The 26,383-nt window shown below is 34.9% G+C and overlaps 3 protein-coding genes across 3 annotated transcripts; 1 reads left to right on the top strand and 2 right to left on the bottom strand.

The window, feature by feature from the left end:
• Positions 1–18: 18 nt before the first annotated feature.
• Positions 19–7,179, bottom strand: LOC124529928 (diphthine methyltransferase). Its single transcript, XM_047103871.1, has 5 exons — positions 6,965–7,179; positions 2,392–2,529; positions 1,452–1,919; positions 1,233–1,365; positions 19–1,160 (listed from the first exon to the last, which is right to left on the bottom strand). Exons 2-5 carry the CDS (start codon positions 2,522–2,524, stop codon positions 836–838), a joined length of 1,059 nt encoding a protein of 352 aa, XP_046959827.1. The 5' UTR covers positions 2,525–2,529; positions 6,965–7,179; the 3' UTR covers positions 19–835.
• LOC124529840 (cyclin-dependent kinase 2-associated protein 1-like) lies at positions 6,415–6,765 on the bottom strand. The gene has a single exon (XM_047103763.1). The coding sequence runs from the start codon at positions 6,763–6,765 to the stop codon at positions 6,415–6,417; it is 351 nt and encodes a 116-aa protein (XP_046959719.1).
• A 211-nt stretch (positions 7,180–7,390) lies between the features above and the next one.
• Positions 7,391–26,308, top strand: LOC124530126. Its single transcript, XM_047104130.1, has 22 exons — positions 7,391–7,934; positions 9,298–9,451; positions 12,234–12,452; positions 12,520–12,625; positions 13,233–13,373; positions 13,733–13,891; positions 13,974–14,113; positions 14,774–15,041; positions 15,551–15,804; positions 16,617–16,740; positions 16,935–17,055; positions 17,291–17,531; positions 17,646–17,767; positions 17,835–17,988; positions 18,329–18,485; positions 18,603–18,749; positions 19,117–19,248; positions 19,545–19,707; positions 19,903–20,041; positions 20,199–20,290; positions 20,453–20,579; positions 21,832–26,308. Exons 1-22 carry the CDS (start codon positions 7,748–7,750, stop codon positions 21,962–21,964), a joined length of 3,480 nt encoding a protein of 1,159 aa, XP_046960086.1. The 5' UTR covers positions 7,391–7,747; the 3' UTR covers positions 21,965–26,308.
• The last annotated feature ends 75 nt before the right edge of the window (positions 26,309–26,383 follow it).

Below are 26,383 nucleotides of genomic sequence, written 5' to 3'. Positions count from 1 at the left end.
GATGTAAACTTCCATTTGTTTTATATGTATGAGTACAGTGATATTAAGAATAAAAAATTATTTCAATGCATTGAGTATACTTTATGTATCTTCAACTGTTTAGTTGCCATTTTAAATTCAACTAGTCTTATGTCATGTGATTAAAGAAAAAATTGTCTTTGGTTTTAAAAATATAAATGACCCTGTAGAATGTCTTGTTATGTCGAGTAGCCTAAACATTGTTATTCAAAATTGTAAAATGCCTTTTCCCTCTATTTTCTATTCAAACTCTTTTTTATCTTATACTAATTTAATTATAGCATTCATACCAATTAATTATCTATAAAATTTATCTGACCACCTTTATTTAAATATTTCTTTGAACTATTTCAATAAAATCAGCCAGTAAAACACCACCATTTATCTTAATTCTATATTTAAAAAAATGTAAATTTAAAGCATGAAAAAAGCATAAAATTATTTAACTTAATTCCAATGAATAGAAAATAGACTGTATTTAGATAATATTAAGGTACAAATTTATAGTAGAAGAAACAGGCCAGTTTAGAGTTTTTAAAAAAATATTCTGACATTTAATAAAGCGTAACAGATAACATCCCAAAGCCTTCATATTGTAAATTGTGTAAGACTATCACATATGGCAGATAAATAATGACTTTATTAAGTATGTAATTGTTATAAAATATATTTATCATGACATTATAAGCAAATTGAAATACAACATGTTTAAAATGAAGATAACTTTCATTTCAATAAAATTTTGCTTTTGCATCCTACAGTATTTTTATTCTTGATTAAATGATGTAAAATTTAGATAACCCACAGACTAAAATATTTAAACTAAAGGATGATTTTTTACCTTTAATTCACTTATATGTAAACTGCAATCGTAAAAAGAGCAAGTTGCGATTAAAGACAAGCTATTATCAAATTTCCAGTCAGCTCCATACGATATGCTCTCGTGTTCCAAATAATCGGAAATAACGCTAATATTTTCTTCAATCCGAAGAATGCGAAAACCTCCATACATACAAGCCGCTAAAATTATGCTTTTGTCAAATGGATGCCACTTTAAGCGCCAAACACCACCATTCACATCCGTTTCGCTGATGCAGCGTTTTAGTTGTCTTAGATCCCATAGGCGAACCTTTTCGTCGTAACTGAAATAAAAAAAATAAAAATAAGACAATTTTTAATTAATTTTTGGACTAACTAAGAAAAATAATACTAACCTTCCAGTTATAAGCTGATTTTCAACTTCTACATTATTTCTAATGCTAGTAACTCCTGCCTCATGGCTGCGGTTTATTACAACTGCTTCTGGTATTCTTATATCGTAGCTTTTTAATAAACAATCATCACCACCTGAAATGTTTTATTTATAAAAAAAAAAAAACATACAAAAATTAATCATGGATGCTCTATCATTTCTAATTATATAAAAAGTGAACCTGAATAAAACAAATCTGTATTCCAATAGTTATATGCCGCTATCCAGGCTTCAAATGAATGTGATTTCCATTGTCCGATCTTCTGTAAACAATCGCCCACTATCTGCAAAACTGTAATGGTACCCGACGAGTCACTAATGACGAGATTAGGTTCCTGCGCAAATGATTTATTTGACGACCAATCAACAGACAGCGCCAACGCCTCTCTACCGACTGTGGTTTCTATCCAAAACTGTAAGTTTAGTGTACCGTTTTCTTCTAGCAATCGGTAAAGTTGTATTAACCCTTCTGATGTCACAACTGCTAGAACCGGATAGTCTTTTATCGTATGATAGCACCACTTCTGATCAAGAATACCAGCTGTATCTACTTCTTGTATGGGAGATAAATGAGTTGTCTCGTCATTAATAGAGAAAAGGTATATTCGTCCCAGTCGTTTCTGCTTAGGCTGGTCAGCAGAACTTGCACCTGAAACATCATATCGTTTACACTTTTCAAATTAAGAGCAAGCTCAATGAGTATTTGATTTGAGTCGAGATGGCCCAGTGGTTAGAACGCGTGCATCTTAACCGATGATTGCGCGTTCAAACCCAGGCAAGCACCATTGATTGATGTGCTTAATTTCTCTTTATAATTCATCTCGTGCTCAGCGGTGAAGGAAAACATCGTGAGGAAACGTGAAATGAATTCAATTTCATAGAAATAATGCCACGTGTATTCCACCAACCCGCATTGGAATAGCGTGGTGGAATATGTTCCAAACCTTCTCCTCAAAGGGAGAGGAGGCCTTTAGCCCAGCAGTGGGAATTTACAGGCTGTTGTTGCTGTTGAGTATTTGATATGTTTATTTTCATGTTATAAAATAAATTTTTAAAAATAAAACTTCGTCTAATACTTTTTAGTATTATCTATTCTAATTTAATGATTTCGATCTAATCACCTTCATCTTTCTTCTCCAATTGATAAGTCCCGCATACCAGCACATGTTCGAAGCGTTCCACAGGGCACCATTCAACAGAGTCGGCGCTGTACCCCGTATTCCACTTCCACTTAGTATTCCATGTAACCGCCATTGATACTAAAAAGTAAAAGTCTCTTTTCTTTTATATGTTAAAGATTATTCCATAAAAATCGATGACTTGCGTATTGCTTCCGTATTCAGTTTCATAAACTGAATACGCAAGCCAAACCGGAAAAGTAGGGAATCATGATTTAAAACCGTGGCAAATACTCTTTGAATACCAGTGTCCGAAAATGTAACAAATGACAATGATGAAAAAATGACGTGTGAAATCTTTTTCACACGTTGGAAAAGTAATCGAAGAAATTGTGACTACGGATACAGAAGATTTCGTTTGATAATATTCATAACTTCCGCTTAAAAAAACTACTAGAGCAAAACAAATTAATGTAAAGAAAAATTATACTTTCAATCCTTACGAAAAACGTACAAGAGAATCGAATAAGAGTTTTTTTTTTTTTGTAGCTATCGTAGGGCCACGTGGTGCAGTCCACCAAGATCCCGGAACTCAGGAGAACCCTTTAACCTAAGCTTTGTAAAGAGCGGGTTGACCAACTCGCCAGCACCTGAAGCTAAAAAACAGCGACACTGGTTACAAGTTTTTTTTTTATATTTTCCGTGGCCCGTTTTTCTGAGCATCGCGTCGGTGCCTTTACCAACCTAACTACGCCACTGTTAACTATCCTTTCTACAGACTAATAATCCTATCTGAGCCCAAAGGATCGAACCTGCGACGTTTTTTATTACTTGGCGGCCCTTAAAGTACTATTGACGTCAAGTTGCTTGTGATCACAATACAACTCTCTTTAAATGTCTTATTATTAGTATGTCGATACTCGACACCCATGGCGATGTTTATGACAACGCTGTTATGAAGAAATACACGTCCAAATATGACTTTGCATTTCTAATACATGACTTGTCTTTGTCAACAGTTCAAAAGTCCTGCAGTAGTCTTTTCGTAATAATGCCTACTTTGTGAATAAATAGATCTTTGCACGATATATTGCTCTTAATTATATCAATTTCATCCACCTACACCCACGGAAATATATACAACCTAAAGCTAAAATCGCAGTTAAAATCTTAGCATCCTGATGAAGGTAAAAAAAGATAGAAAATAAGGTAAAGTTATAATATTCCAAAGTTACATAAAGACCTCTCCAACCTGCCATTCCAATACTATATGCCTTAGTAGGCTTATATCCTGCTACTAGCTAGTGCACGTAGCAGAATATAATAAATATGAATAGATAGATATAAAACATTAACTTACTAACTTTATGGTTAATTCTGGGTCCATGTAAATGAAAACACACTAATACTTTAAATCCATTTATTAATAATAAAATTGTCCATATGGGAATAAATACAGTATACAATCGCGTACTTGCGATTAATTCAACATATATATTTCGTTTCACATTTTTAACACGATACTAAATTACTAAAAATTTGTACTGTTTTATGGTTCATCACTTACAAATTACATTGATCACTAAGAGGGAATATTTGTCATAACATTTTGAGACTATTTTCTATAGTATTTTTATGTCATATTCGCAAAATAAAGCGAAAACAGACACTAGACATACTTCATGAGTAATTGTCGTAAAAAATGATATTTTGTGTAGAGGAAAATTCAATATAAAAAATATCAGTTGAAATGGACTTTTAAGTATAACATTATGTAAGTACACTAACAGTTAATGGTAACTTACTTTTATATTAAAAACTATTTCGTAATTTCTTCTTAAATCTAACTACTCTCTATCAAGTATACTTCAACGGCAGTTGGACCAAACTTTTTAACAAGATTTTATAATATGGTAACACTGCTAAGTTCTTTCTTTAATTTTGCGATATATCTTATCACAAATTTCTGTTTGCGTCCAAACATATTATGTAATGAGCATCTAAAAAGAGATAACAATAAATATTTCGGCATGTTAAGTCTTGCATGGTAAATACTAAATTGATGATTACTGTTAATAGAATATATTTTGTTGCTTGTAGCATTAAATTTGTCTTATACTTAAGAGCAGTGTAAAAATATATGCTAATACAAATATATTATACTACTTAATACAAAATACAATTCCTTCCAAACATAATTTGTTAAAAATTACAAGAAAAGAAGATTATCTTATGCATTCAATTTATCAGCCCAGCACTCAACTATCAAACCACTAATACAATACTACTTGTCCTCTTGAACTAGTTCATGTAATATAATGTTTACATAGAAAAATAATTTATTTACTTATTTGATCTGGGAATTTTACATGAATATTAGGATTACACCAACAATTGGAGCTTTTAAATTTAACAATAATAATTAGTTGAGCAAAATAAAAATTGTAATTGTAATGTTCGCGTATAACCAATTTTCATGAATCCTAGCAATGTTACCATTTGACAAAAAACCTCTTCATGTTACATTTATTTTATTACACGGAACATTGACTTGAGTAAGGTGGATTAGTGGTTTTAAGACTAAATTATATACAACCTAAAAACTATAACATAATATTCACCAAAAATGAATGAGCACATTTTCCCTTAAAACTATAATATCCTAAATTGAGGTCACGCACAAGGCTTTAAGACATGATTGTCTGATATTTTAATGACAGGGTTCATTAACTTATACTGTATGAATGATAATATAATGACATATCTTGTAAAAACTTGAATAGCTTATTGGGTTAAAAGTATTTCAGATTAATAGCTTTTCATTCAATAAAACCAATTGCACATTTTTTAAATAATAATAATAAAAAAATAAAATTCCTATTTTAATTAAATTAATTTAAATATCAAATTAATATCTCATTAAAATTAAATATATAATATTGAACCCTGAAATAAGTGCAAAAAAATAGAAAACAGGATTTATCATTGATTAAATTGTGCACAGATTATAAAGGCTAAGTCTAGTGTAGTTGTCACTCTTAAAAATACAACTGTCTATGTTACACATTAAAATATTTATTTCCTTTTTTTAGCATTTGAGGTAGATGTTCACAATAAATGTTGCGATCACAGCCTGTGTTTGATCAGAACAGTCACACAACTTATAAATTATAATAATTATCCTTGTTATATAATAAGTAAATGCAGACCATAGAGAAATTAACATGATCCTTTCCTCGGAAAAACGAATGTTATATATACTACCTAGCATATCCATTTTCATTGTTATTTCTTGGCACAATTAGAAAAAAAATGTGTTTCATTAAAATTTATTTTATAAGTTTCCCAGACTTTCAATACTTCACATAACAATCATTGATAAATATTAAAACAACACAAAGTTATTCATTGATATAGTAGTATAAAATATGACTATTAAATTTACATCTTTGACTTTTATATTAATGCCACCATATCAAACCTTTGGGATTTCTTTTTATCTATGTTTTCATGAAAAATTTAACATTCACAACTGCCAATTTACTTATAATAAATCTTTATATCCTTAACATTAATAAAAATATGCAAGATTTTACCAATTTAAGTATACTTTATAAAGCGGATAGTTGTCTCTTTGGGGACCTGTTTAAAACTTTGATCTAAAACAAAGAATGACCAAAAATAGTTTTTATCAATTTCAATATAAAACTGAAAGTTTGTCACACAAAATTTTTTATAAATTTAATGTCTAAGTACCCTGAATTATAATTTGATTTTATTCTAATATTTTCTTATATGGTATACAAAGTTAAAGATATCATTAAAATGTTTCAGAAACAATATGTAAAGACACAGAACCATTGAAAAATAACATTATTTTAGACAAAAACAGCTCCAGTTTTGTGTATTGTTTGTTAATATCTATGTGAACGTGTAAAAATTTTAAACCTCTCTACCTCATTTAACACTCAAGCATTGTAGTATATGAGGTATCTTAAATTGACTGAGATTATTAATTGTTTATATTTACTGCCGCGCAGACCTTTCGGTTTCTATGAGACATTCTCTGACAAGTATGCGAGCGTGAACAATACCACGTTTCAGTCGTTCAGCTGAGCTACGGCTTCCTGAATAGCTAGGTCTGACTTCTTTACCCATCTCTTCTATGACAGCTAAAAGTTGAGCATATTTAGACATACCGTTATCCTTGTCTTTCCCAACTGATGAAGGTGATGAAGCAGGGACAGTTGATATTGTTGCATGACTGTTACCACCTAATGTAATATCCTTGTGGCTGTTTTTGCCGCTCATGGGTATCGCTGTTACTGTCACATCACTCAATTTAGATTCTACAGCTTGAATATCCATCGCCTCCATATCACTAAAACGAAAAATATCAGCATAACAGACGTAACTTTTATTATCTATCAAAGAAAGTTAAACTTACCTAAACGAACAAAAATTACAACTTAATGAGAAAGTTCACACAAAATATATTAAACGATCCGCCCGCGCAAAGAAAGGTAATATGACAATAAAACGTTTAAAAGTAGATAATAGTCAATTTAGGACATACCCACTACAACGTCTTGAGCCTGTTCCAAAAGCAAAACTTGACTACAACGGCCTCCAATACAGAACTCACAAAACGAATTTACTTATAAAGTGTTGGAATGTATTAATTTTATCGTAAATGCAAACAAATTTCATAAATAAAACCCGTATTTTCCAAACAAGATCGAAATTACCACATTGACAAGAAACATTACCATAGAGAAAGAAAATTAATAGATATATAATACTATATAAGCGTATATATTCAAATAATCTAATTTATTTATAACACTAATTTTAAAATACGCCAAAACTGTTAGAAGAAGTCAATCGTTAAAATAATTGAATTAAAATCATTTAAATCATAAGATTGAGAAACATACAAGTGTATAAGAGACATTTGCTTAATACTTTTCGATCTGACGACTAACTGACAAAAAGCTTTCAGTAGTCTGTGTCACAAAGACATTTGTCAAGTAATGATAATGAAATGAAAGTGAAGTCAAGTTATAGCTGAACGATTCAGTAGAGTTAAAAATATAATTTTTCTTTCTTATAATTTTTTTAGTTATCTCTATAACTGTACACTTAATCTACTGTTTCCGAACTACATTCTTTGACACAAAATTGTATGCCTTGAAGTACTCGTTTTTTCTGTGATAGTTTTGTTAAATTGGTCAAATGAATTTAAATAATAAAACAATAAGTGGTCGGTGTCAAGTGATATCTCCGCCCATAGAGCCCACTGCGATCATTATGTGATTAGTAAAGCTGACCAGTTGAAGGGGTTAAAGTGTTGTTTACGATGTCTGGAGAGGGCGAACGCGTATCTCGTCCCAACTCCTTGGTGCTCGAGGTGCCGGCGCCTGAACGTGAGCCGCTGCGCTTCGATGTGCAGCTCGTCGGAGCTCCTCCAGAGGTCGAGCAGCTTGTTAATAACATCAAACAAGTCGCTGAAGACTTCCTTTATCATTGGAAAACATTTCCCATTGGTAAGATTAATGTTATTCCTAAACAATATTATTAATAAGAGTCTCTTAATGTGCCACTGCTGGGCCACAAGCTACTCTTCCATTGCTTTGAAGAAAAAGGTAGGAGCCTATTCTTCCAAGAATATATGACTACCATTTTTTAAAATAATTTACGTTGTACTTTTAAATATTCAATATTTTTTATATATTATAGTAGTGTAATTGGTATCATGTAATCACCAAAAATGTCTAAACAAAATTCTCCAAGAAAAAAATATACACCTCTCAATAAGCATTGCTTTAAATTATAAAACTTCTAGGCTTATTATACCTACATTTAATTTAATCTCAACTAATCAGATGCTTCAAAGCCTATTATCCCACAATGACAACTTAATTCTTATAAAATTAATTAGATTTTCCCTAGATTAATTAACATAACTTTTTTGTGATTCTCCTACAACCATAAAAAAATTGGTTAAATTTAATTTGATTTTTTTTTTCTCTATTGTCATTGGTGAGTTTGAATATGTTTACAATGTAGGTGATATTGTATCTATTTTACCTCTATGGATAGTGTTTTCAATTCCTTGTTCAAATACAAAATGTCTGTTTACTCAATCATCGTATTCCTGATGGCCATAATGTGTATAAACTGGAAATTGAAGGCCTACTTCCTGACTTTAAACATTTTTAATAAAACTGGAACATATTAAAAATCTTTCTTGTCTCTCTAAATCATACTATGGGTTGAATTATATCGAGATATTCTGTTTAAATAAGGTTGGAATCTTCTAAACTGAGAAGTCAATCAATTCGTAAAATTTCTACACAGAACAGTGTCAAAATTGTGGAATTATCGAGTACCCTACTGCCTAAGAGTAAGACCCACAATAGTCTGCAATTTTTTGGAAAAGAGTACCTTGTAATCTGACAAATTACATATCCAATGATAAGATTCTATATGTTATGCTTTGAAGTACAAAGAAGTGATAGCTATCACATGTAGTCCAATTCAAACTAAACAATCAAAATCAAGACAAAAAACAGAACAGTGGTGGCACATATGTTGTAATCTGGTCAACCATGCATTATCTTCATAAGTGAAGATTGTCAAAAGAAAAGTAATAATAGATTTGTCCACAGGGAGTCTACTGTAATTCTAAAAAAAAATATTGAAGTTTGACAATAAAACTCATAGAAGAGTATAATATAAGCTTTTCTATTTAAATTGTGTTCCTTGTTACATTACTGATGCCGTATAAAAAAGATTCATTATTCTGGAGTAATGACGTTAAAACTTATTACTATATCCGAAATTATTTTTGTATTTTCTTTAACTACAGCCATCTTATTTAAAATTATAATATTTCTCTTGCCATAGTGCTTCCTCAGTCAAGATTCGCGGGTCCGGGTAATCGTCCCTCGGATATTATAATTGCGCCGCCATGCGACGAACTTGAGGCCGCTGCACTTGACGCGGGCATCGAACCCCACCCCCTCTCGCCGAAACAGCTGCACTCAATACGAGAAAAAGGGTAAACTTAATTGAATATTACAAATATTATTTAACTTTTTTTTTTTTTAATTCTTGTCAGCTTTTTGTACCTATATCAATAAATGTTATTTAAAATAAATGCAACGCCTGTTCTTTCAATGCGTAGGAATTAAATTAAAGACTGAATTTCTACGTAAAAGACAATAATTTCACGGCTTCATGTATAATGACGTTACTTTTAGTTTTTGAAGGAAATAAATCCTCAATTATTTTTCGAATATTTTGTTACACTGAAAATGTATCATAACTTCTTATTAGAAACTAAACAAAATAACAATTTTAAACTAGTATTTATAATTGTAATTCATGGCACACTAACATGTATTTTAATAAAATGAACTATCGATCTTCTGACCTCATTACCCATAATCCAATGTAAGCGAATCCTCTGACTTAAACAGCCTCCTTTCCTTTTGAAAATCGTCCAAAACAAAAGCCATGTTCCATTTTTAAATCAAAAACATGAAGAGAGTTTATGCGCATCACTATGCATTCATTTTCATTAAACAAAGAACCCCCATTTCATCGCGAAGCTTTTGATCCTTCAGCCTCATTAACTTCAATTAACGTTTTCACTTAGCGGTACATTTAAAATTGGTAAGTTAATTGTTGACCAACATTTTATTTTGTTAAACTGCACTTGGGTTGTCTGAAAATTTAATATTAATTGCGCTTCTTTTGGGGTGAACATAAGTGGTCATAGACAATCCCTCGCCGCTACCGTTCTATAACACCTCTCGAGGTTTTTGAAGGTTTTATAATGTTTATATTCTATTTTTACCACATCGTTTTCGTATATTGAGTTATAAGGTAGATGTTCACGAGGAGTTTTAAGAAACTAGTGATAATCACTTACGTCCAAATAATAGTTATCATTTTTATATGTATAGTTTTATACAAATATAATCACACTCATAAGACTGAAAGATATTTTCGCAACTCTTTCCTTGATCGCATTAAATTCAAATATTATGGGAGATACCCTACAGTCTAGATATAAACCGAAACAGTTTTACTTATTAATATAATGTATTTAATTTCATAATTAACATATTATAAAAAACATAGTTGTCGACTATATAATGAATATATTGAAATATTATATAATTTAACTTAAAATTCAATAGGTAGGTAGGTTCTATCAAAATACGTTGGTAGTAACTAGGCGCATCAGATTTTGATGTTTCTCGTTCTAAAAATAAGGCCGTATATCAAGGTTTTAAACATATATGAAACGCATACACGCATATGTACCTAATTGGTGTACAATTGTGACGATAATAAAAAAGTTATCAATCATATGATCATTGAGCTTGCCGGCCAGTTGATATTCATTGAAAATAATAATTCATCCTTTAAATATCATACATGCATAATGCATATGTCTAAGTTACTCGAGAAAACTGCAAACAAATTATAATGAAAATACAATTTAACGGATATTGGGATAATCGCTGATGTATCGTCCAACCATTGATTTAGTAGTGATTATAATGTAATCATATTTACATCCTCTTACAAATATTCAGATAGACATACAACTATTTGAATTATTATTATATTTTGCCCATATTGTGCGAAAAAAATTCTTTGATGGTAAAAATCTAGTTCATATCGTAAACATAAAATACAAAAAGATTTAATTAGAATTTACTTTAACAGTAAATTAAGAGTAAATATACTTTACTAACATACAAGATAAAATTTCTATGAATTCAAAAAACACATTTTCGAAATTCACACTCGTTCGACTTTGAATTCTCCACAAAAAAAAAATCAAGTACGTACATATTATTTTTTATTTGCTGTATATAGTTGCAATGTTAACGACAGCAGTGTCTCGACTTCATTCTATTAAGAGAACATTCATAGACATTATTTATCATACTTTTTTTTTTCATACGTAAGCTTGCACAAGGACAGAATGTATAAACCGAAGATGCTAAATATAAAGCAATTGGAATCTATTCGTGAAAGGGGGTACGTTACCCTGATATTAATGGAATGTTTATGTTTTTCAGTAACACATTGGCGTTAAATATTAAATAGCTATACTATCATTTAACTTTTTTTTAATTGCCGCCCAAAAAAAGGTCTAACTTTAAACGAATATTAAATAATATTTAAAAACAAAATAATTTATATAAATATTTTTTGTGATTGATCATTTTAAAATGACAAGTCATATTTTTTTTAATTATTCAAAAAATAGATAATATTGGCGCCAATGTTAAATATTCATAGCATGTCCACCCACAGTCATTGCCTTAGACGCTTTTAATGATATATATATTCCTTTTTTTATATTTATTTATTTATTTTCTGCATCTGTATCACGTTAGAACGCATTCTAATAACAATTGAATCCACAATATTCGCCCCTATTTTCCCAATCGAGACACGAATACCAATTAGTATTACCTAAGCTTAATTTATTATGAAAATGTATATTTTATTGCGTATTACCACGAACATTTTTGGCAACTCGGTAAATATTAACTACACTTCACCCAAATAGTGACCTAATTAGGTAAAGTAGGTTAGTAGCTCATAAGTTTGTTTGAATACAATTGATTTTTGATTCCGTTATCTATAACAAAAGTTTATACAATTGATTCAAAAAAACATTGAATAATTAAATGTTACAGTTGACCAAAATTACGTGATGACTTATAAATTTAATGTAAAAAGCTTAAGCTATTGTAAAATATATATATATATATATATATATATATATAATTATATGGCTGCTAATTCCTTAGGGAATTCGAGGTGCCGTCTCGACAATTCCCTGGGCAGACGCACGTATGGCGAGTAGCTGGGTGGCTCCAGCGAGGCAGTGCGAGGGCACGGGAAGAGCTCTACTGTCACGTAGCGAGGGCCATCGCCCTCGTCGTAGTTGTTTCCAGGGACAGATTGTTAAGAGATGAACCTCTCTCGCTGATCGCGGGGGCGAAAGCGTTCATGGAAGGTTTGCATAGGTAAGGGTTTGTAAGTATGATTGAAATATGTGATTCGATTTTATTTTAAGTACAATATACTGCACAGGTTAATGGATATCATCTTCGGAATGCCGTCCCTCGAAGCGCGTGACCTTGAAAAGAAGATACGCGAGGAGCGTTCGCGTTATCTCGTGGCCGAACTTATTTGTAAGGTGAGAATATGATATGGTAAATATGTCGAATCGTTTTTTATGATTAACGGAATGTGCCCCATGTAAAATCTTTGTCACAAAATTCGGATATCCCTCATGCCTATTAGATACTAGATATTTTGATAAGCAAGGTTTTTTTTTTATTGAGCTGATATGGCCCAGTGGTTAGAACGCGTGCATCTTAACCGATGATTGCGGGTTCAAACCCAGGCAAGCACCGCTGATACATGTGCTTAATTTGTCTTTATAATTCATATCGTGCTCGGCGGTGAAGGAAAACATCGTGAGGAAACCTGCATGCGACAAATTTCATAGAAATTCTGCCACATGTGTATTCCACCAACCCGCATTGGAACAGCGTGGCGGATATGTTTATTGAATATGTTCCTAACCTTCTCCTCAAAGGGAGAGGAGGCCCAGCAGTGGGAATTTACAGGCGGTTGTTGTTGTTGTAAGGTTTTTTTAAATTTGAGAATTTTATTATTTTTTGTATCGAAAAAAATATCTATTTATTTACTTGTAGGAAGTTACATTAACATTAGTTAGTTTCCTTTTATTATATTTAAGACAAGCGATGTGAAATGATTCGAAAGAAACTTCTCTATAGCCTGAAGATCAAGAAGACATAGCAGCTTTAGCGGCGTGGGTGACGCGAGAGATGCGACCTAACAAGATGAGAGACGCCAGAGGTGACCCACGCAATGCCCCACGAGTGCCCTACCTCTACACCACCCCACAAAGGACGCAGGTAAATTTGAAGAATGATGGAAAATAAATTAAGATACCAAAAATATTTCCAATTTTTTATTAAAAAAAAAAACCGTATATTCATCGACTACAAGTATTATATTATACTATCCTTATTTATTAAACCTCCTAAGTTTGTTTAAATACAATTAATTTTTAAGTCTGATCTCTATTCATTTTCGGAATTTGAATTAAATAGTAATTATCGTTGTTGCATACAATCCTTTTTATAGACGATATTATCTTTTTTTATTTATATGAAAATAGGTTATCTACCTACCTACCTTAAAGTTAATTTCGTCCACGACGCTATGATTTCGATAAGACCGTTTAGAAGATTTAACACGTACATAATTGCAGGTTGATCTTCGACTATTCAGACGGAAGTTATTGCGTAGAGCAGCACCATCTCTTCAAACGATTCTGGACAGAGAGTCTCGTGGTTGGTTTTTACATTTTCGTGAACGGAGAGCGGCGCTTCTGGCGAGTCAGAAGATGCCAATGAAGGACATAGAAGAGGTTAACTCATACTTCTATAATTTATAAACGGTATTAGACAAAGAATGTAGGACTTTAAATTTTGTTTTTAATGTTTGATTAGGAAGTGAGCTCGGCCGCTATGCGAGAATACGTCTCGCGCGTGTGCAATGCTGTGCTGAGCTGCGAGCAGCTCGCTGCGCTGGGGCCCGCCGTGCCCGAGCTGCTCGCCTCGCAGCTGCGGGCCGCCGTCATCGTCAACAGGTACATAGGCCGTCAACGCGAACCAGTAAGTTGATGGGAGATGTGCTGTAAAATAAATTGTGAATTATTGTAATCAGTGTATATTATGAGTTTAAAAATGGTTATTTACTAACGAAACTTGAAAATAATATTTAATTTATTAAAAAATCAATCAATAAAAATGCTTTTTTTTTAAACGTTTGTCACGTGACACAAAACACTGCTAATTGGACGGGCTTATGATGAAGTCACTTTCTTGTAAACTTTGCTTTTCTACTATATGTACCACAGATTAAAATACAGCAAAGTGACGTCACCGACCCCATTGCAGCGCCATATTGTCCAAGTAGCGTTTACGCGCGTTATTTAAATATGGAATTTTTAAAATGATATTTTTCGGCAAATATGTACTATATAGAAATAAAAAAGTCAACTTTGACTGGGTTCCTTAACTTCTACTAAATAATATAAAATGGATTTTAAAAACTAGTCAAATAGCCTATTATGTTTTTTTTTTCTTGTCGGTTGTTCGTCGGTGATAAAGAACCGTTGCTAGCATTAAATTCAATTTAAGCAGCAGTGATGTTTAAAATCGAATCGTTGATCGTCAAACGAGTGATCCTCTAGCACACTCTTACAACATCTATTACACAGCACATTGAGCCTATAGTTGCGCGGCAGGGCCGAGGAGGGCGTGCGGCGGAAGCTGGAGGCGGGGCTGGCGTCGGCGGAGGCGCGCATCCGCGCCGCGCACCCGGTGCTGTCGCGCGCGGACGCGTGGCGGCGCGAGCGGCTGGCGCGCGCGGCGCACGCGCTGCGCAGCGAGCTGCGCTGGGCCGCGCTCGAGGACGCCGCCGCCGCCATGCAGGCGCACAAGCTGTCGCAGCACCGCTACTTCCTGCTACGCGACCTCGCCTTCCTGCGCGACCGCGAGCCGCTGCTCATGAAGGTTGATTATAACGCTATACATAGCGTTTCCATTTCTATTCTATATTTCACTAATTTCACTAAACGAACTACTTAAACAGTTGAGAGACACGCACACACACACACCCACACGCACACAAACACAAACATATACACACAGAAACACACACACGCATGCACACACACACATACAAATACCCATACACTTGTGAATATTCTCTTGTCCCAAACGTCAACAACTACCTATTTTCTTTTTGTTATCCACTTTGTTAAATATATTATATTAAACACTTTATATTGTAATCTTTGTGGCCATAGTCTTCATGTAATTTAAAAAAACTGTACAAATATAATCTGTATACGCTGTTGATTACAAATAAATAAATAAATCTATCAAAGATATTTTAGAATGTTGTAACCTGTATTGATGGTCAGCTATCCTCCCCCAAGTGGGATAAAGTTTGTAGGATAATTGAATAAATAGCACAAGCCATGATTGTGTGCGCGTTGAAACGTCGCGGCGGGCCGCAGGAGCTGCGCGCGGCGAAGACGCCGACGCGCGAGTTCTCGTGGGCGACGTACATCTGGCGGCCGCGCAACTGGAAGGTGTTCCGCGAGTTCCGCGGCCGCACGGAGCGCATCCCCACCGTGATCAGCTCGCGCGCCACCAACATCGTCACGCCGCGCTCCGACCCCTCGCAGCCCGTGTTCAGCGTCCGCCTGGAGAAGGTGCGCGTCAGCACCACGCGCTGGCCCGCCTGGCGGATACTCAACTTCGCTCATAGGTCAGTCCTATTATTATTATATAAAATGTCTCCTACAAAATAGTTCATGGTCTCGTTTCTAAAAACAATTCTAGCGGCAAGATACGATGGCCGTTTTGACACATTAAAAAAGTGATGTGAAATGTAAATTTAATATCGATATAATATATTCAAATCTTTGTTTTGTTTTTGAAGTATTCCCATGTAATGATCGCGAAATACGTTCTGTTGCCTGTTCTGAATACTAATATTATTTCTATTATAATTTTCTACAATAAACATATATAGATAATATAAAATAAATAATTTATAAAATAGATAAAATATTTACTGACAACACAAATATAACACCGACTACGAGGTCGAGTGTGAGAGTGTGACGCACACGTTTACGCAAAAAAAAGCTATCTTCGCGGTACCCTAATATTTATAGTTTAGAAATTACACTCGATAAATTTTATGACTAACTGCACGTCACTATTGACAATAAAGAACAACAATTTGCTCCTTTGATGTAATTATTTATTAAATACGAAACTTCATGAGCGGGCAAACGTCAAAACGGCCATCATAGCGTGCCGCTACTATAAGCTATATCATTTATGCCATGATATTGACTAGCTTGTTAATCTAGTAAATAGCTGCTACGATGTACACCGATCTTAAATTTCACCAATTTTTATAATTTTTTTTGTCAACAAATTCTCACTAACAGCCCGGAGTAAGGAGTATGGATATTGGCAATTATCACAATTTCGTAGCTCAAAAACAAAGCAATAAAGGCCCAGAAGGTCAATGAGCTTTTGAGGCTTTATCGAGCTGTGGTGTCGCAGGACGTGGTCGTGGTCGTGGAACCTGATGTTCGTGCTGGGCGTGCTGGTGCCGTGGTGCTCGCGCGTGTCGCTGCGCACCCTGCTCTGCGTCAAGCCCTTCGTGCCCGACCTTGAGCAGTCGCAGGTAGGCTGGGTGAAACCGTACCCTCATTTGAAAACCATTCTTATCGATATTTGCGCAAATGTCGATAAGGCGTAACTGTAATCTCTTATAGTAATTAATTTTGGAGGGCACACTTTCGTGTGAGTGAAAACATTTATACCTTGACCAAATCTATCAAAAGATATTATTATATATAATGAACATCTTTGTCGTAGGTGAACGGTACCCTGTTTCCAAAACGGAGCAGTGAAAAACAAACGATGTGGTCGCTGCTGTTGAAACTCTGGCGCCATGTGTCGAAGGAACGGACGCGATTCGAAACTGAACCCGACACAGGTATGAAGTTACCATCACTTACGTCTTCAATACGCTACCATCCTTGAGAACTAAATTATCGTGTCCATTTTGCCTGCCTCACTTACCATTAAAACCGAAAACAATACTGAGTATTATTGTTTGCTGGTAGAATATATAATGAGTGGGAGGTACCAAAGATATTTTCAATTAAGCTATATACGGAAGGATATTGCATATATATTTCTAAAACTAAATTGTTTGAAACGTCTTTCAGGACTCCTTGGCAAAGGGCTCAGCAGGCAAGCAAATAGGTTATGGAACTACGGTGTAATCGGCGGACTAGGCTCCTTGGCGCTACTGCTGGTGTTCCCGCTGTTAGCGCTGGCGGCCAGCGCGCTGTCGCTGATCGCAGCAGCCAGCGTGCCGCTGTGGTTGCCGGTAGTGGCCCTGGCCCTTCACGCCGGCTGCGCGCTGCTCTATGACCTGGACTGTCCTGATCCCGCTAGGCTCAATAGGTAAAATAATATAACAACAGCATATCCATATTTAGACTATCTTACGGACGTCTAAATATGCTAGTACCTCAACGGTAATGATCATAGTGATGTATATATTTCTTAATATTTCAGATTCTTCGTTCTATTCGAAGTGCTGGTCTGGCGAATCGGAATACTGGGCCTGCTCCAGCCGATCATCGCGTTCGTGGTCGCCATCTTCCTGTGCCCGCTCGCCGCCCTCGTTCTGCTCGTGGGTGAGTCAGCTGCGGCCCCGAGCGGGCAGAAGGCGGGAGCGCAGTACCCGAGCGTGTGTGTCCGCAGGCGGGCTGGGCTGGTGGGTGCTGCGCGGCGCGTGGGAGGCGGTGGCGTGGCGGGCGCTCATCGTGCGCGCGGCGCGCGTGCCGGCGCACGACTCGCGCTTCTGCCGGCGCGTGGCCGGGCCCGCGCTGCACTCGCACGCCTCCTACCAGATCACGTGCGTACCGCCGCCCACACTCGCTGCCCGCGTGCTAATCAATACCATGCCAGTTGTCTTCGTGGACATTTTTCTAAACAAAAAATTATCGCCGATACTAACACCGATTTAGTGACTGCTTATTACACTTCATTCTTTTAAATCGTTTCCTTTTTTGTCATAAACATAAATAGTACTTACAAGTGAGCATAGAGGAACACATAAAGTTAAACGCAGAGTCCCGGTCCTACGTTTTTAGTATCGCCCTGTGCAGCGAGTGTTTTATTTATTCTGTTACAGTTAAATATATTGATCAGGAAGTCGATTTTGATGAGATTCTAAGATGCATCGTAATTATTAGAGCGGCGCAGGCATTAGCGGCGGTGTGCGCGCGCGCAGAACTAGACATCCTCGCCGCGTGGGCGACGGACATCGAGATCGCCATCGAGAGACCCCTACGAGATTATGAACACTTCGTGGATGCATGCTTTGGACCTTTCTCCGTCCAAATTGCTAAGGTATTTATAATCGTTGATAAATTTCTTGGTATATTCTATTAATCTTATTATCTCGAACGAGGTGGTTGCCCTATACGAATTTAAAGTGCAATATGTACTATTATTATTTATGTGTAGACCGGGTCGTACAAGCAAGTGGAGAAGGAGTGCGGCGAGCTGGTGTGGTCGGTGCGCGAGAAGCTGGCGGCGCGGCGGCGAGACCTGGCGCTGCCGCTCACGGACGCGGCGCGCGCGCGCGTGCGCATGCTGCCGCAAGACTTGCGAGTACGTGCACTCGAGCGATTACTAACAAATAATAACTGTAGGGAAACAGCTTTTGCTCATTTGAAAAATACTATTAAACCTTTTTCTATCCTGTGTTTATTTTTTTATTTTTATTTTGTTTTATTTTATAAGGATCTCCAACGTTAGTACACAAAAAACTTAACCTATACCTATGCACTCACAATTATAGGAGAACACAACATGCTTCGTATTTTATAAAAATATCTTAAGACTAGACAGACATTTTATGTAAAATAAGTTTCATACTTATTGTTTATCGTCCGTGAACTTGATTGAGTGCATTTATTGTGTGTGTTAAGTGCGTTCGAAGTGTGATTATATACGGGTGGTGGTGTGGGTGTCGCAGAAGGCGGTGCACGCGAGCGCGGCCGAGCTGTCGCGGCAGTGGGGCGAGGCGGCGCGCGCGGACGAGTGGTGGGCGGCGCGCGGCCTCGAGCCCAACGACTGGCACGCGCTCGCCGCCAACACGCTCGTCGAGGTCGGTACCTCAGTGTCTAGGGACTCTTATACACGGAACATATAATTATGGAATATACATATAAACCTGCATGTGTCTAATTTCATCGAAATTCTGCCACATGTGCATTCCACCAACCCGCATTGGAACAGCGTGGTGGAATATGTTCCAAACCCTCTCCTTAATGGAAGAGGAGACCTTATCTCAGCAGTGGGAAATTTACAGGCTGTTACTTTACTTTACTTTACATATAACCTTTTCTATAAATTCGCCAGGGGAAGTGGTAAATTTTATCAACATAGAAGACCGGTTCTCAGGTATTCGACGCGGAGGTTCTGGTGGCGCTGGAGGAGAGCGAGGCGCGCGTGGCGCTGGAGACGGGCGTGTGCGCGGGCGCGGCGCGCTGGCGGGACCTCACGGCGCGCAGCCCCGCGCCGCCCGACGTGCTCGCCGAGCGCGACGACTGGCGCCCCGCGCCCGGTACGCTACCACTACTGACACTCGATAGCTCCTCCAACCCCTCTGATGTGGTACCACCCACTCATACATTACTTCGTATTGCTGTGTTTCTGTTTGAAGGGTGACAAAAAAAAATGCTGGAATATTCAATGAATATTGTGATAAATATAAGTGTGTCTTCTGAGAGAGACGTTCTGAGTGTGGTGTGCGCGGCAGGCGTGTGGGGCGAGTGGAGCGGCACGCCGGCGCCGCGCGTGCCGCCGCCCGCGCTGGACGTGTCGGCCTTCAGCCCGCGCGCCGCGCACCTGCCGCCGCTGCCCGTCACGCCCGCCGTCGCGCTCGTGCTGCACAACCGGTACTGCAAGCCCATATTTACATTATCCCTTTACCCCCTTATCCATTTATCTCCCTACCATATTAGAATTAATATTTAAATTCATATTACACGTCTACAATATAAGTCATAGGGCGACAACGACTTTTATTCTCTCAATATAATCCTTCTATTACAGAGAATCCGATAACCCCGTGCCGCTGGATTCAGAACTTTGTATGGAAATACTCAAACGCCTGGATGATACGCCGGACCGGGATGACGTCAGAGGTTATTCAAATTATTATGTTCTTCTTTGTGCGATTATTCACTTGCAACTTCATTTGTATTATAATATATACATTATGTGTATGGTATAATTTTGTTAAGTTACGAATACATGTCACTACATATAGTTACGATTTACTGACTCAACGTTTTGACGTGTATCAGATGAGGTGGAGAGATACCGGGGCGGCGGCAGCGAGGCGACGAGCGAGACGAGCGGCTCCGACACGCCCGACGACGACGCGGCGCGCGCGGCCCCGCCCGCCGCCACGCCCGACTCCGCGCTCTGCCGGTCAGTGCTGCCAACTTTATTTTTTGGAAAATCGTACCATAACATAAAAAAGACCGTATTTAACCAACATTTCCATAGAGAAAGTAGTACATAATCAAATAACAAGAAATCAACGTAGATGAAAATAAAACCGGTGTCAAATTTGAATACAAAAATGTCCCTTATACATAAAATCTCCAGTTCCCATTGTATTTATTTCATACTGATTCGAGTATTTCATCCATTCATATTCAACATACTTAAAGTCAAACTTACTTACAATTATGTGTATTGAATATTGAAAAGATCGTATGTTTTGCGTACGATTTCGATTACACGATCTTACATCGTACAAGGGCCAAAAAGGTCGTATACATACGATTTAAATCGTACGGTTGGCAACGCTGCTGCCGGTGCGTGCCCGCTCCCCGCGGCTCGCACGGGCGATCTCGCATCAAACCGATTAATACTATCAATTGCTTTGACCTTATAATTGTCTCTCACATTTGATTCGTCAGTAAGCCGTTGCCCGTGCACCTATGATCTTGCTCTGGTCAGGAAGCCGATCGTATCTATTGATTTGAAGGAAGAGAGAGTGCCGCGTGATTACATATTATTTATAAAGTTGGCTGGTCTCCGTAGAGAACGGCGATCGCGCGAGAAATCTGTCGAACGAATGCCCTTAACCAAAGTAACAACCGCGCGAGCTCTAATCAACAATAAATAAGAATAACAGCCTGTAAATTTTCTCACTGCTGGGCTAAGGCCTCCTCTCTTAGAGAAAAAGGTTTGGGACATATTCCACCACGTTGTTCCAATGCGTGTTGGTGGAATAAACAATGGTGCCTGGGTTTCAACTCGCAATCGTTAATATGCACGCGTTCTAACCACTGGGCTATCGCACCTCCACTCGAGCTCGAATCATGTTTGATAAATTGCTATTTTTTAGGTCCACTTACTCATAACTGCCTGTCTGACGACAACCTGGGAGGCTCTACTAGTTCACTTTGACATATACAATATGGCTTAATGAGGCGCTAAAAACTGGTTTCGAGACTGTTTTATGTTTCTTCTTCAAAATATACATACATATTTTATTGCACCCGTGGGAAAACGGAATAAATTAATCTGTATTAATATTATAAATGTGAAAGTAACTCTATCTATCTGTCTGTCTGTCTGTGTATCTGTCGCTCTATCATGACCAAACGGGTGAACCCAATTTCTTGAAATTTGATATGAGGCAAACTTGAATAATAACATTACATTACAGAATATCCCCAACGACGGAAAGGGCCGCTTGTAGGTGGACTCTGACTGGTCGAGGGGTTCGTTTAAGGGCGGATCTGGCGAGCCCAGAAGACGTCACTCTCGACATAGACCGACATGTTGGAACTTCGGTCTGAACACACGCTTATAAAGTTAACATTTGCAGCTAGCGTCTATTTCAGCAGCGAAGAGAAGAACATATTATTTAAATGCTTCTGTAAGTTTACACTACGTCTGGGAGGTGTCTAACACTGGCAATAGTCTGTGTGAAGAGACTAGAATAAGCTTCATGTGATGTACGTTTTGTTTAAATGAAATAACGCTCTCTTTTTGTGTGATTTAAATTAACGGCTTAATATTATATTGTAAAACTGAAATGATCTGATGACTGAAGATATTAATGATTGTTGCCATATACAAATATATGATCAGCTTAATTTATATTATTTAAGTAAACTATTTATAGCTATCTATATGATTTAATTTGTTTTGAAAAATAAATGACACGAAGGTCTAGAAATAATTAAAAAATAAAATAATAGATAGTGCAGAGCTGCTATTAAAAAGAAATCTGATAGATTACTAATTGATGTTTAGGAACACTTTAAATTATTATGAAACGCACTCCAGAACCAGACGTGTATAATAGTATTAAAAAAGCCACAATCTAAACATAATGTATTCAAATAGAATCAGCCGTGATGGGAAAGCTTGTGTAAACATTTTATTTATTTTAAATTAAAGTAAAGGAATCTCAATAACAACAATTTCGTTCATAGAATCAATTTGAATCCGGCTCGAAGGACCATATAAATATAAATAAATATTTCTTTTACAGTACCTATAATATAACACAAAATGGAAATAATGTAAAATTCAGTTTCCTGGGATATCTATTTACATACATTATGTATAAATTGAAATTTAAATAGCATACTGTAATTAGTTTCAACTCATTGAACAAAATCAAAGATACATAGAAAATGCAATTTTAAAAACATAATAAATTAGAAATAAGATAAATTATTTACCGCTAAAGTGCTTTCATAGTAACGCGTATTGTATATATGCCTTATTATATAGAAATTTATTATATACAAGTAAATAGGGCAATATTAAAAACGCTATCTCGATAAAACCGCCGATAGTAATTAGTGTGTAGTTAATTAACGTGGAACGGTATCAATTGTTCATAAGATGGATTATGGAATGAAAAGACTTGCAATACCTCGTTAGTAACGTAGTACACGTTTCAATCGAATATAGCTCGTATTATTATTGCGATATGAAACTAAATCGACGGACAGAATGTTTAAAAAAATTACTCGTTCGATAAAAATGTAAAGATGTTTTTTTTAGAATTGTATGAGCTCATCAAAATGCCACTTTAATAATAGTTGTTTGATTTTTTCAAATAACTGTTGTGTTATCGTTTACACGGTAAATTAAGTCTAAAACTATTCGTTGTACTTTGAGATTATTCTTTTTTTAATATTTTGTAAGTATTTTTTTAACATTAAATGTATTATCGCATTTCTATAATTCTTGAAAATTATGTACGTAATTACACTCATGGCAGAGTATTTGCGAACTTTGCCTGTGTTTGAAAACTGGATAAATATGATGACAAGTAATTTATATAAGTAGTATTTCCTATAAATGTGTACTGATACCTCAACAGTATTCATCATTCAAAGTTCCATATTATCGATACATTATCGATTTAACAGCCCTACAACACTAGCATCCATCGAAGTCAAATATGGTTTCATATTCATGTGTAACACCGATCTTAAACTTTTATATGTAAAATTATACCTAGGTAAGCTTAAACGATAATAATGATGAAACTCATTTGGCAGCACAATACACTTATATTTTCTTTATAAATAGCATATAAGCCATTTTAATGTAATGTTTCTCTTAGAAATACCTACGTTTTTAATTCAAATAGTGTGTGATTGTTTTTTTCATAACGAATGCTTGTATAATAATAGTTTTATTTTTATATTTTTAGTTAAATTTTATGTATGAAGTTCATAGACACGCGTATACATACATATAAAAAAATCAATAGAATCATAATAGCAATAATATAATCTAGTCGGCCTTCAATTAACATAAGAAAAAATAGCGCTTGATATAATTCAAATTTGATCTGTAAGTTAGTGTACACAACCAAAGACAACCTAGAACAAAATTCAATTGAAATAAATTAATTTTAATTGTATAATACAATACAACGGAGGGTAGAGGCAAGGAGTGCATAAACGCCATTAAGAAATAGCAATATTATATACCATATTGGTTATTATTTATGATAAGATGGCATTAAACAATAATCAAAATACATAGTTAAAAGATGCGACGTATTATTACTTTTAGCCCGATTTTGAATTAGGTTAATATGCTCCCACCATCACCATTTAGAATGTACTCAACTTCACAGCCTCTACCCTGAATTATATACAATAGAAATCGCTTAATGATTTTGACACACTATATTCGTGAGCAATAATCTGGCAAGGAATAATATAACTTTTTAATCTCTTGGAATAACTTTACAAGCTAAGATTTTTATTACTATAGACAATTTTCATAGTAGATAAAAACAGTCGCCTAAAGGAATATTTATAATTAAGATACAACGAATTTTAATGAAATTGCCATTGATTCTTTTTCAGCACGGTTTATCTATCTTTGTGTTATATGTATTGAATTTTTAAATAAAATTTACATATAATTTTTTTTTATGTGCATGAGTTGTCTCAGATTATTTAATTTATTTATGATCTTAAAACTTAAAAATGTTTCACGTATTTATTTTGTTTTAATATCAAAATATTGTTAACAATATTTTAATATTAAAAATAAATGGAAAAATGCATTTCTTTGACCATGACTATAAGCTTTAGTTAGGTTAAGTTAAAAAATAAATAATTATATTATATAGCATAGTTATTATTACATTAGATTCAAATAGTCAAATAATATTGTAACATGTACGTTGCCACTGAAAATCCAAGAATATAGAAAAATATATATTGCAATAACAAAAAGATAAACTAATTAATTTAATGAAACTGAAGTTCAATGAATTAACACATTTATTATGAAAGACAATTTCATTTAGTATATATTTTTCATGAAAAACTACATAAATAATACCGATCAAACACACACCTAGTCATTCAATCAAATTATAAAGTATTATCTGTGGCAACAAAACAATATGTATAATTTTTGATATAATAAATACCCAACTTGTTCATTTGATCGACAAATATTGCGTTATATTTACTACAACATAGTGCAGTATTAGCAAAACTATTTAGAAATCGTATCGAATCCAAAACTACCTAACAGTAATTAAGAAAAATATTTCTGCTCTCTCTTTTATCTGAATCATAGAAATCAGAGCCGGAGCCAAAAAGGATCAAAAATTCTAAATACAATTTCTTTCGGAATTTTCAATAACTTATTTTATTACAAAACAAATCCAATTATTTTAGCACATATAATTGTGTAGATATATTACACAGAATTGTACTAGTTTTTTTAAATAACGAAATTAGGGGCTTTATATCTATATATGTATCTCCCCTAAATCCGGCTCTGGTGGTATTTTTATTTCAGTAACATACTAATAATAAAAATAACTTGTTATATCAATTCTAATTTTACTTACGACTATTGATCTTAACGTTGAATGAAAGGTATAATAATTTAAAGTCTTTTCATTGAAATATCTTAAAGTATCATATATAGATAAATTTATACCTGAAGCTTGTGTTGAATTTAAATGTATTTTATTTTTATTTAAGCATTTAAAATATAGTAGGTCGTAAGGGGATATTATTATTTGCATCTGTTCATTTCAACCGAAAGTTTAGCCAAATTAGTAACCAAAAATAATATTTATTGCTTGCATTCTAAATTATAGTTTGATGAATTTACACTAATTAATGTTATAAAATATAACACCATGCAACATTTAATTTAAAAAAAAAAAAATATTATTGTAACACCTATAACGTCCTTATTTAAAAGAAACAGGCATTTTTTTTCTTGTAATTTTCATTTAGCTCCTTCAAATTGTTATCCGTCCCTCGAGAGCCAAAGCAACTAGTATCATTTATTTTTATTATTACCTGCCAACGTTCGTAAAACTATGATAGTTTTACTTTATTTTTAGTAATAAGGATAAGCTTTTGTTTTTATTTGATATAATAAATTGTATTTATTGTAATATTATTAATCGATATGATTTAATTATATGAGGGCAAAGGTTTTTAAATAAAACACGTATTTTATTGAATGGAATTTAAAATTTATTAAACCTACCTACCTAGAATATTATAATCATCTCTGTTACATGTTTGTATCACATGGATTTGAAAATTACTTTGTTTATAATATACCTACTATGACATTACAAGCTTGAATGCATACAGTAATAAATATAAAAATTAAAAAAAAAACAATACATTTGATCTTCTGTGAACATATTTGTTACTATAACATCCACGTCTAATTAACAATAATAATTTGAAAAA

Source organism: Vanessa cardui, chromosome 5 (genome assembly GCF_905220365.1).
Source record: "Vanessa cardui chromosome 5, ilVanCard2.1, whole genome shotgun sequence".
NCBI lineage: Eukaryota > Metazoa > Arthropoda > Insecta > Lepidoptera > Nymphalidae > Vanessa > Vanessa cardui.
Note: the sequence above shows the minus strand (reverse complement) of the source record. Positions and strands in the feature narration are given on the sequence as shown.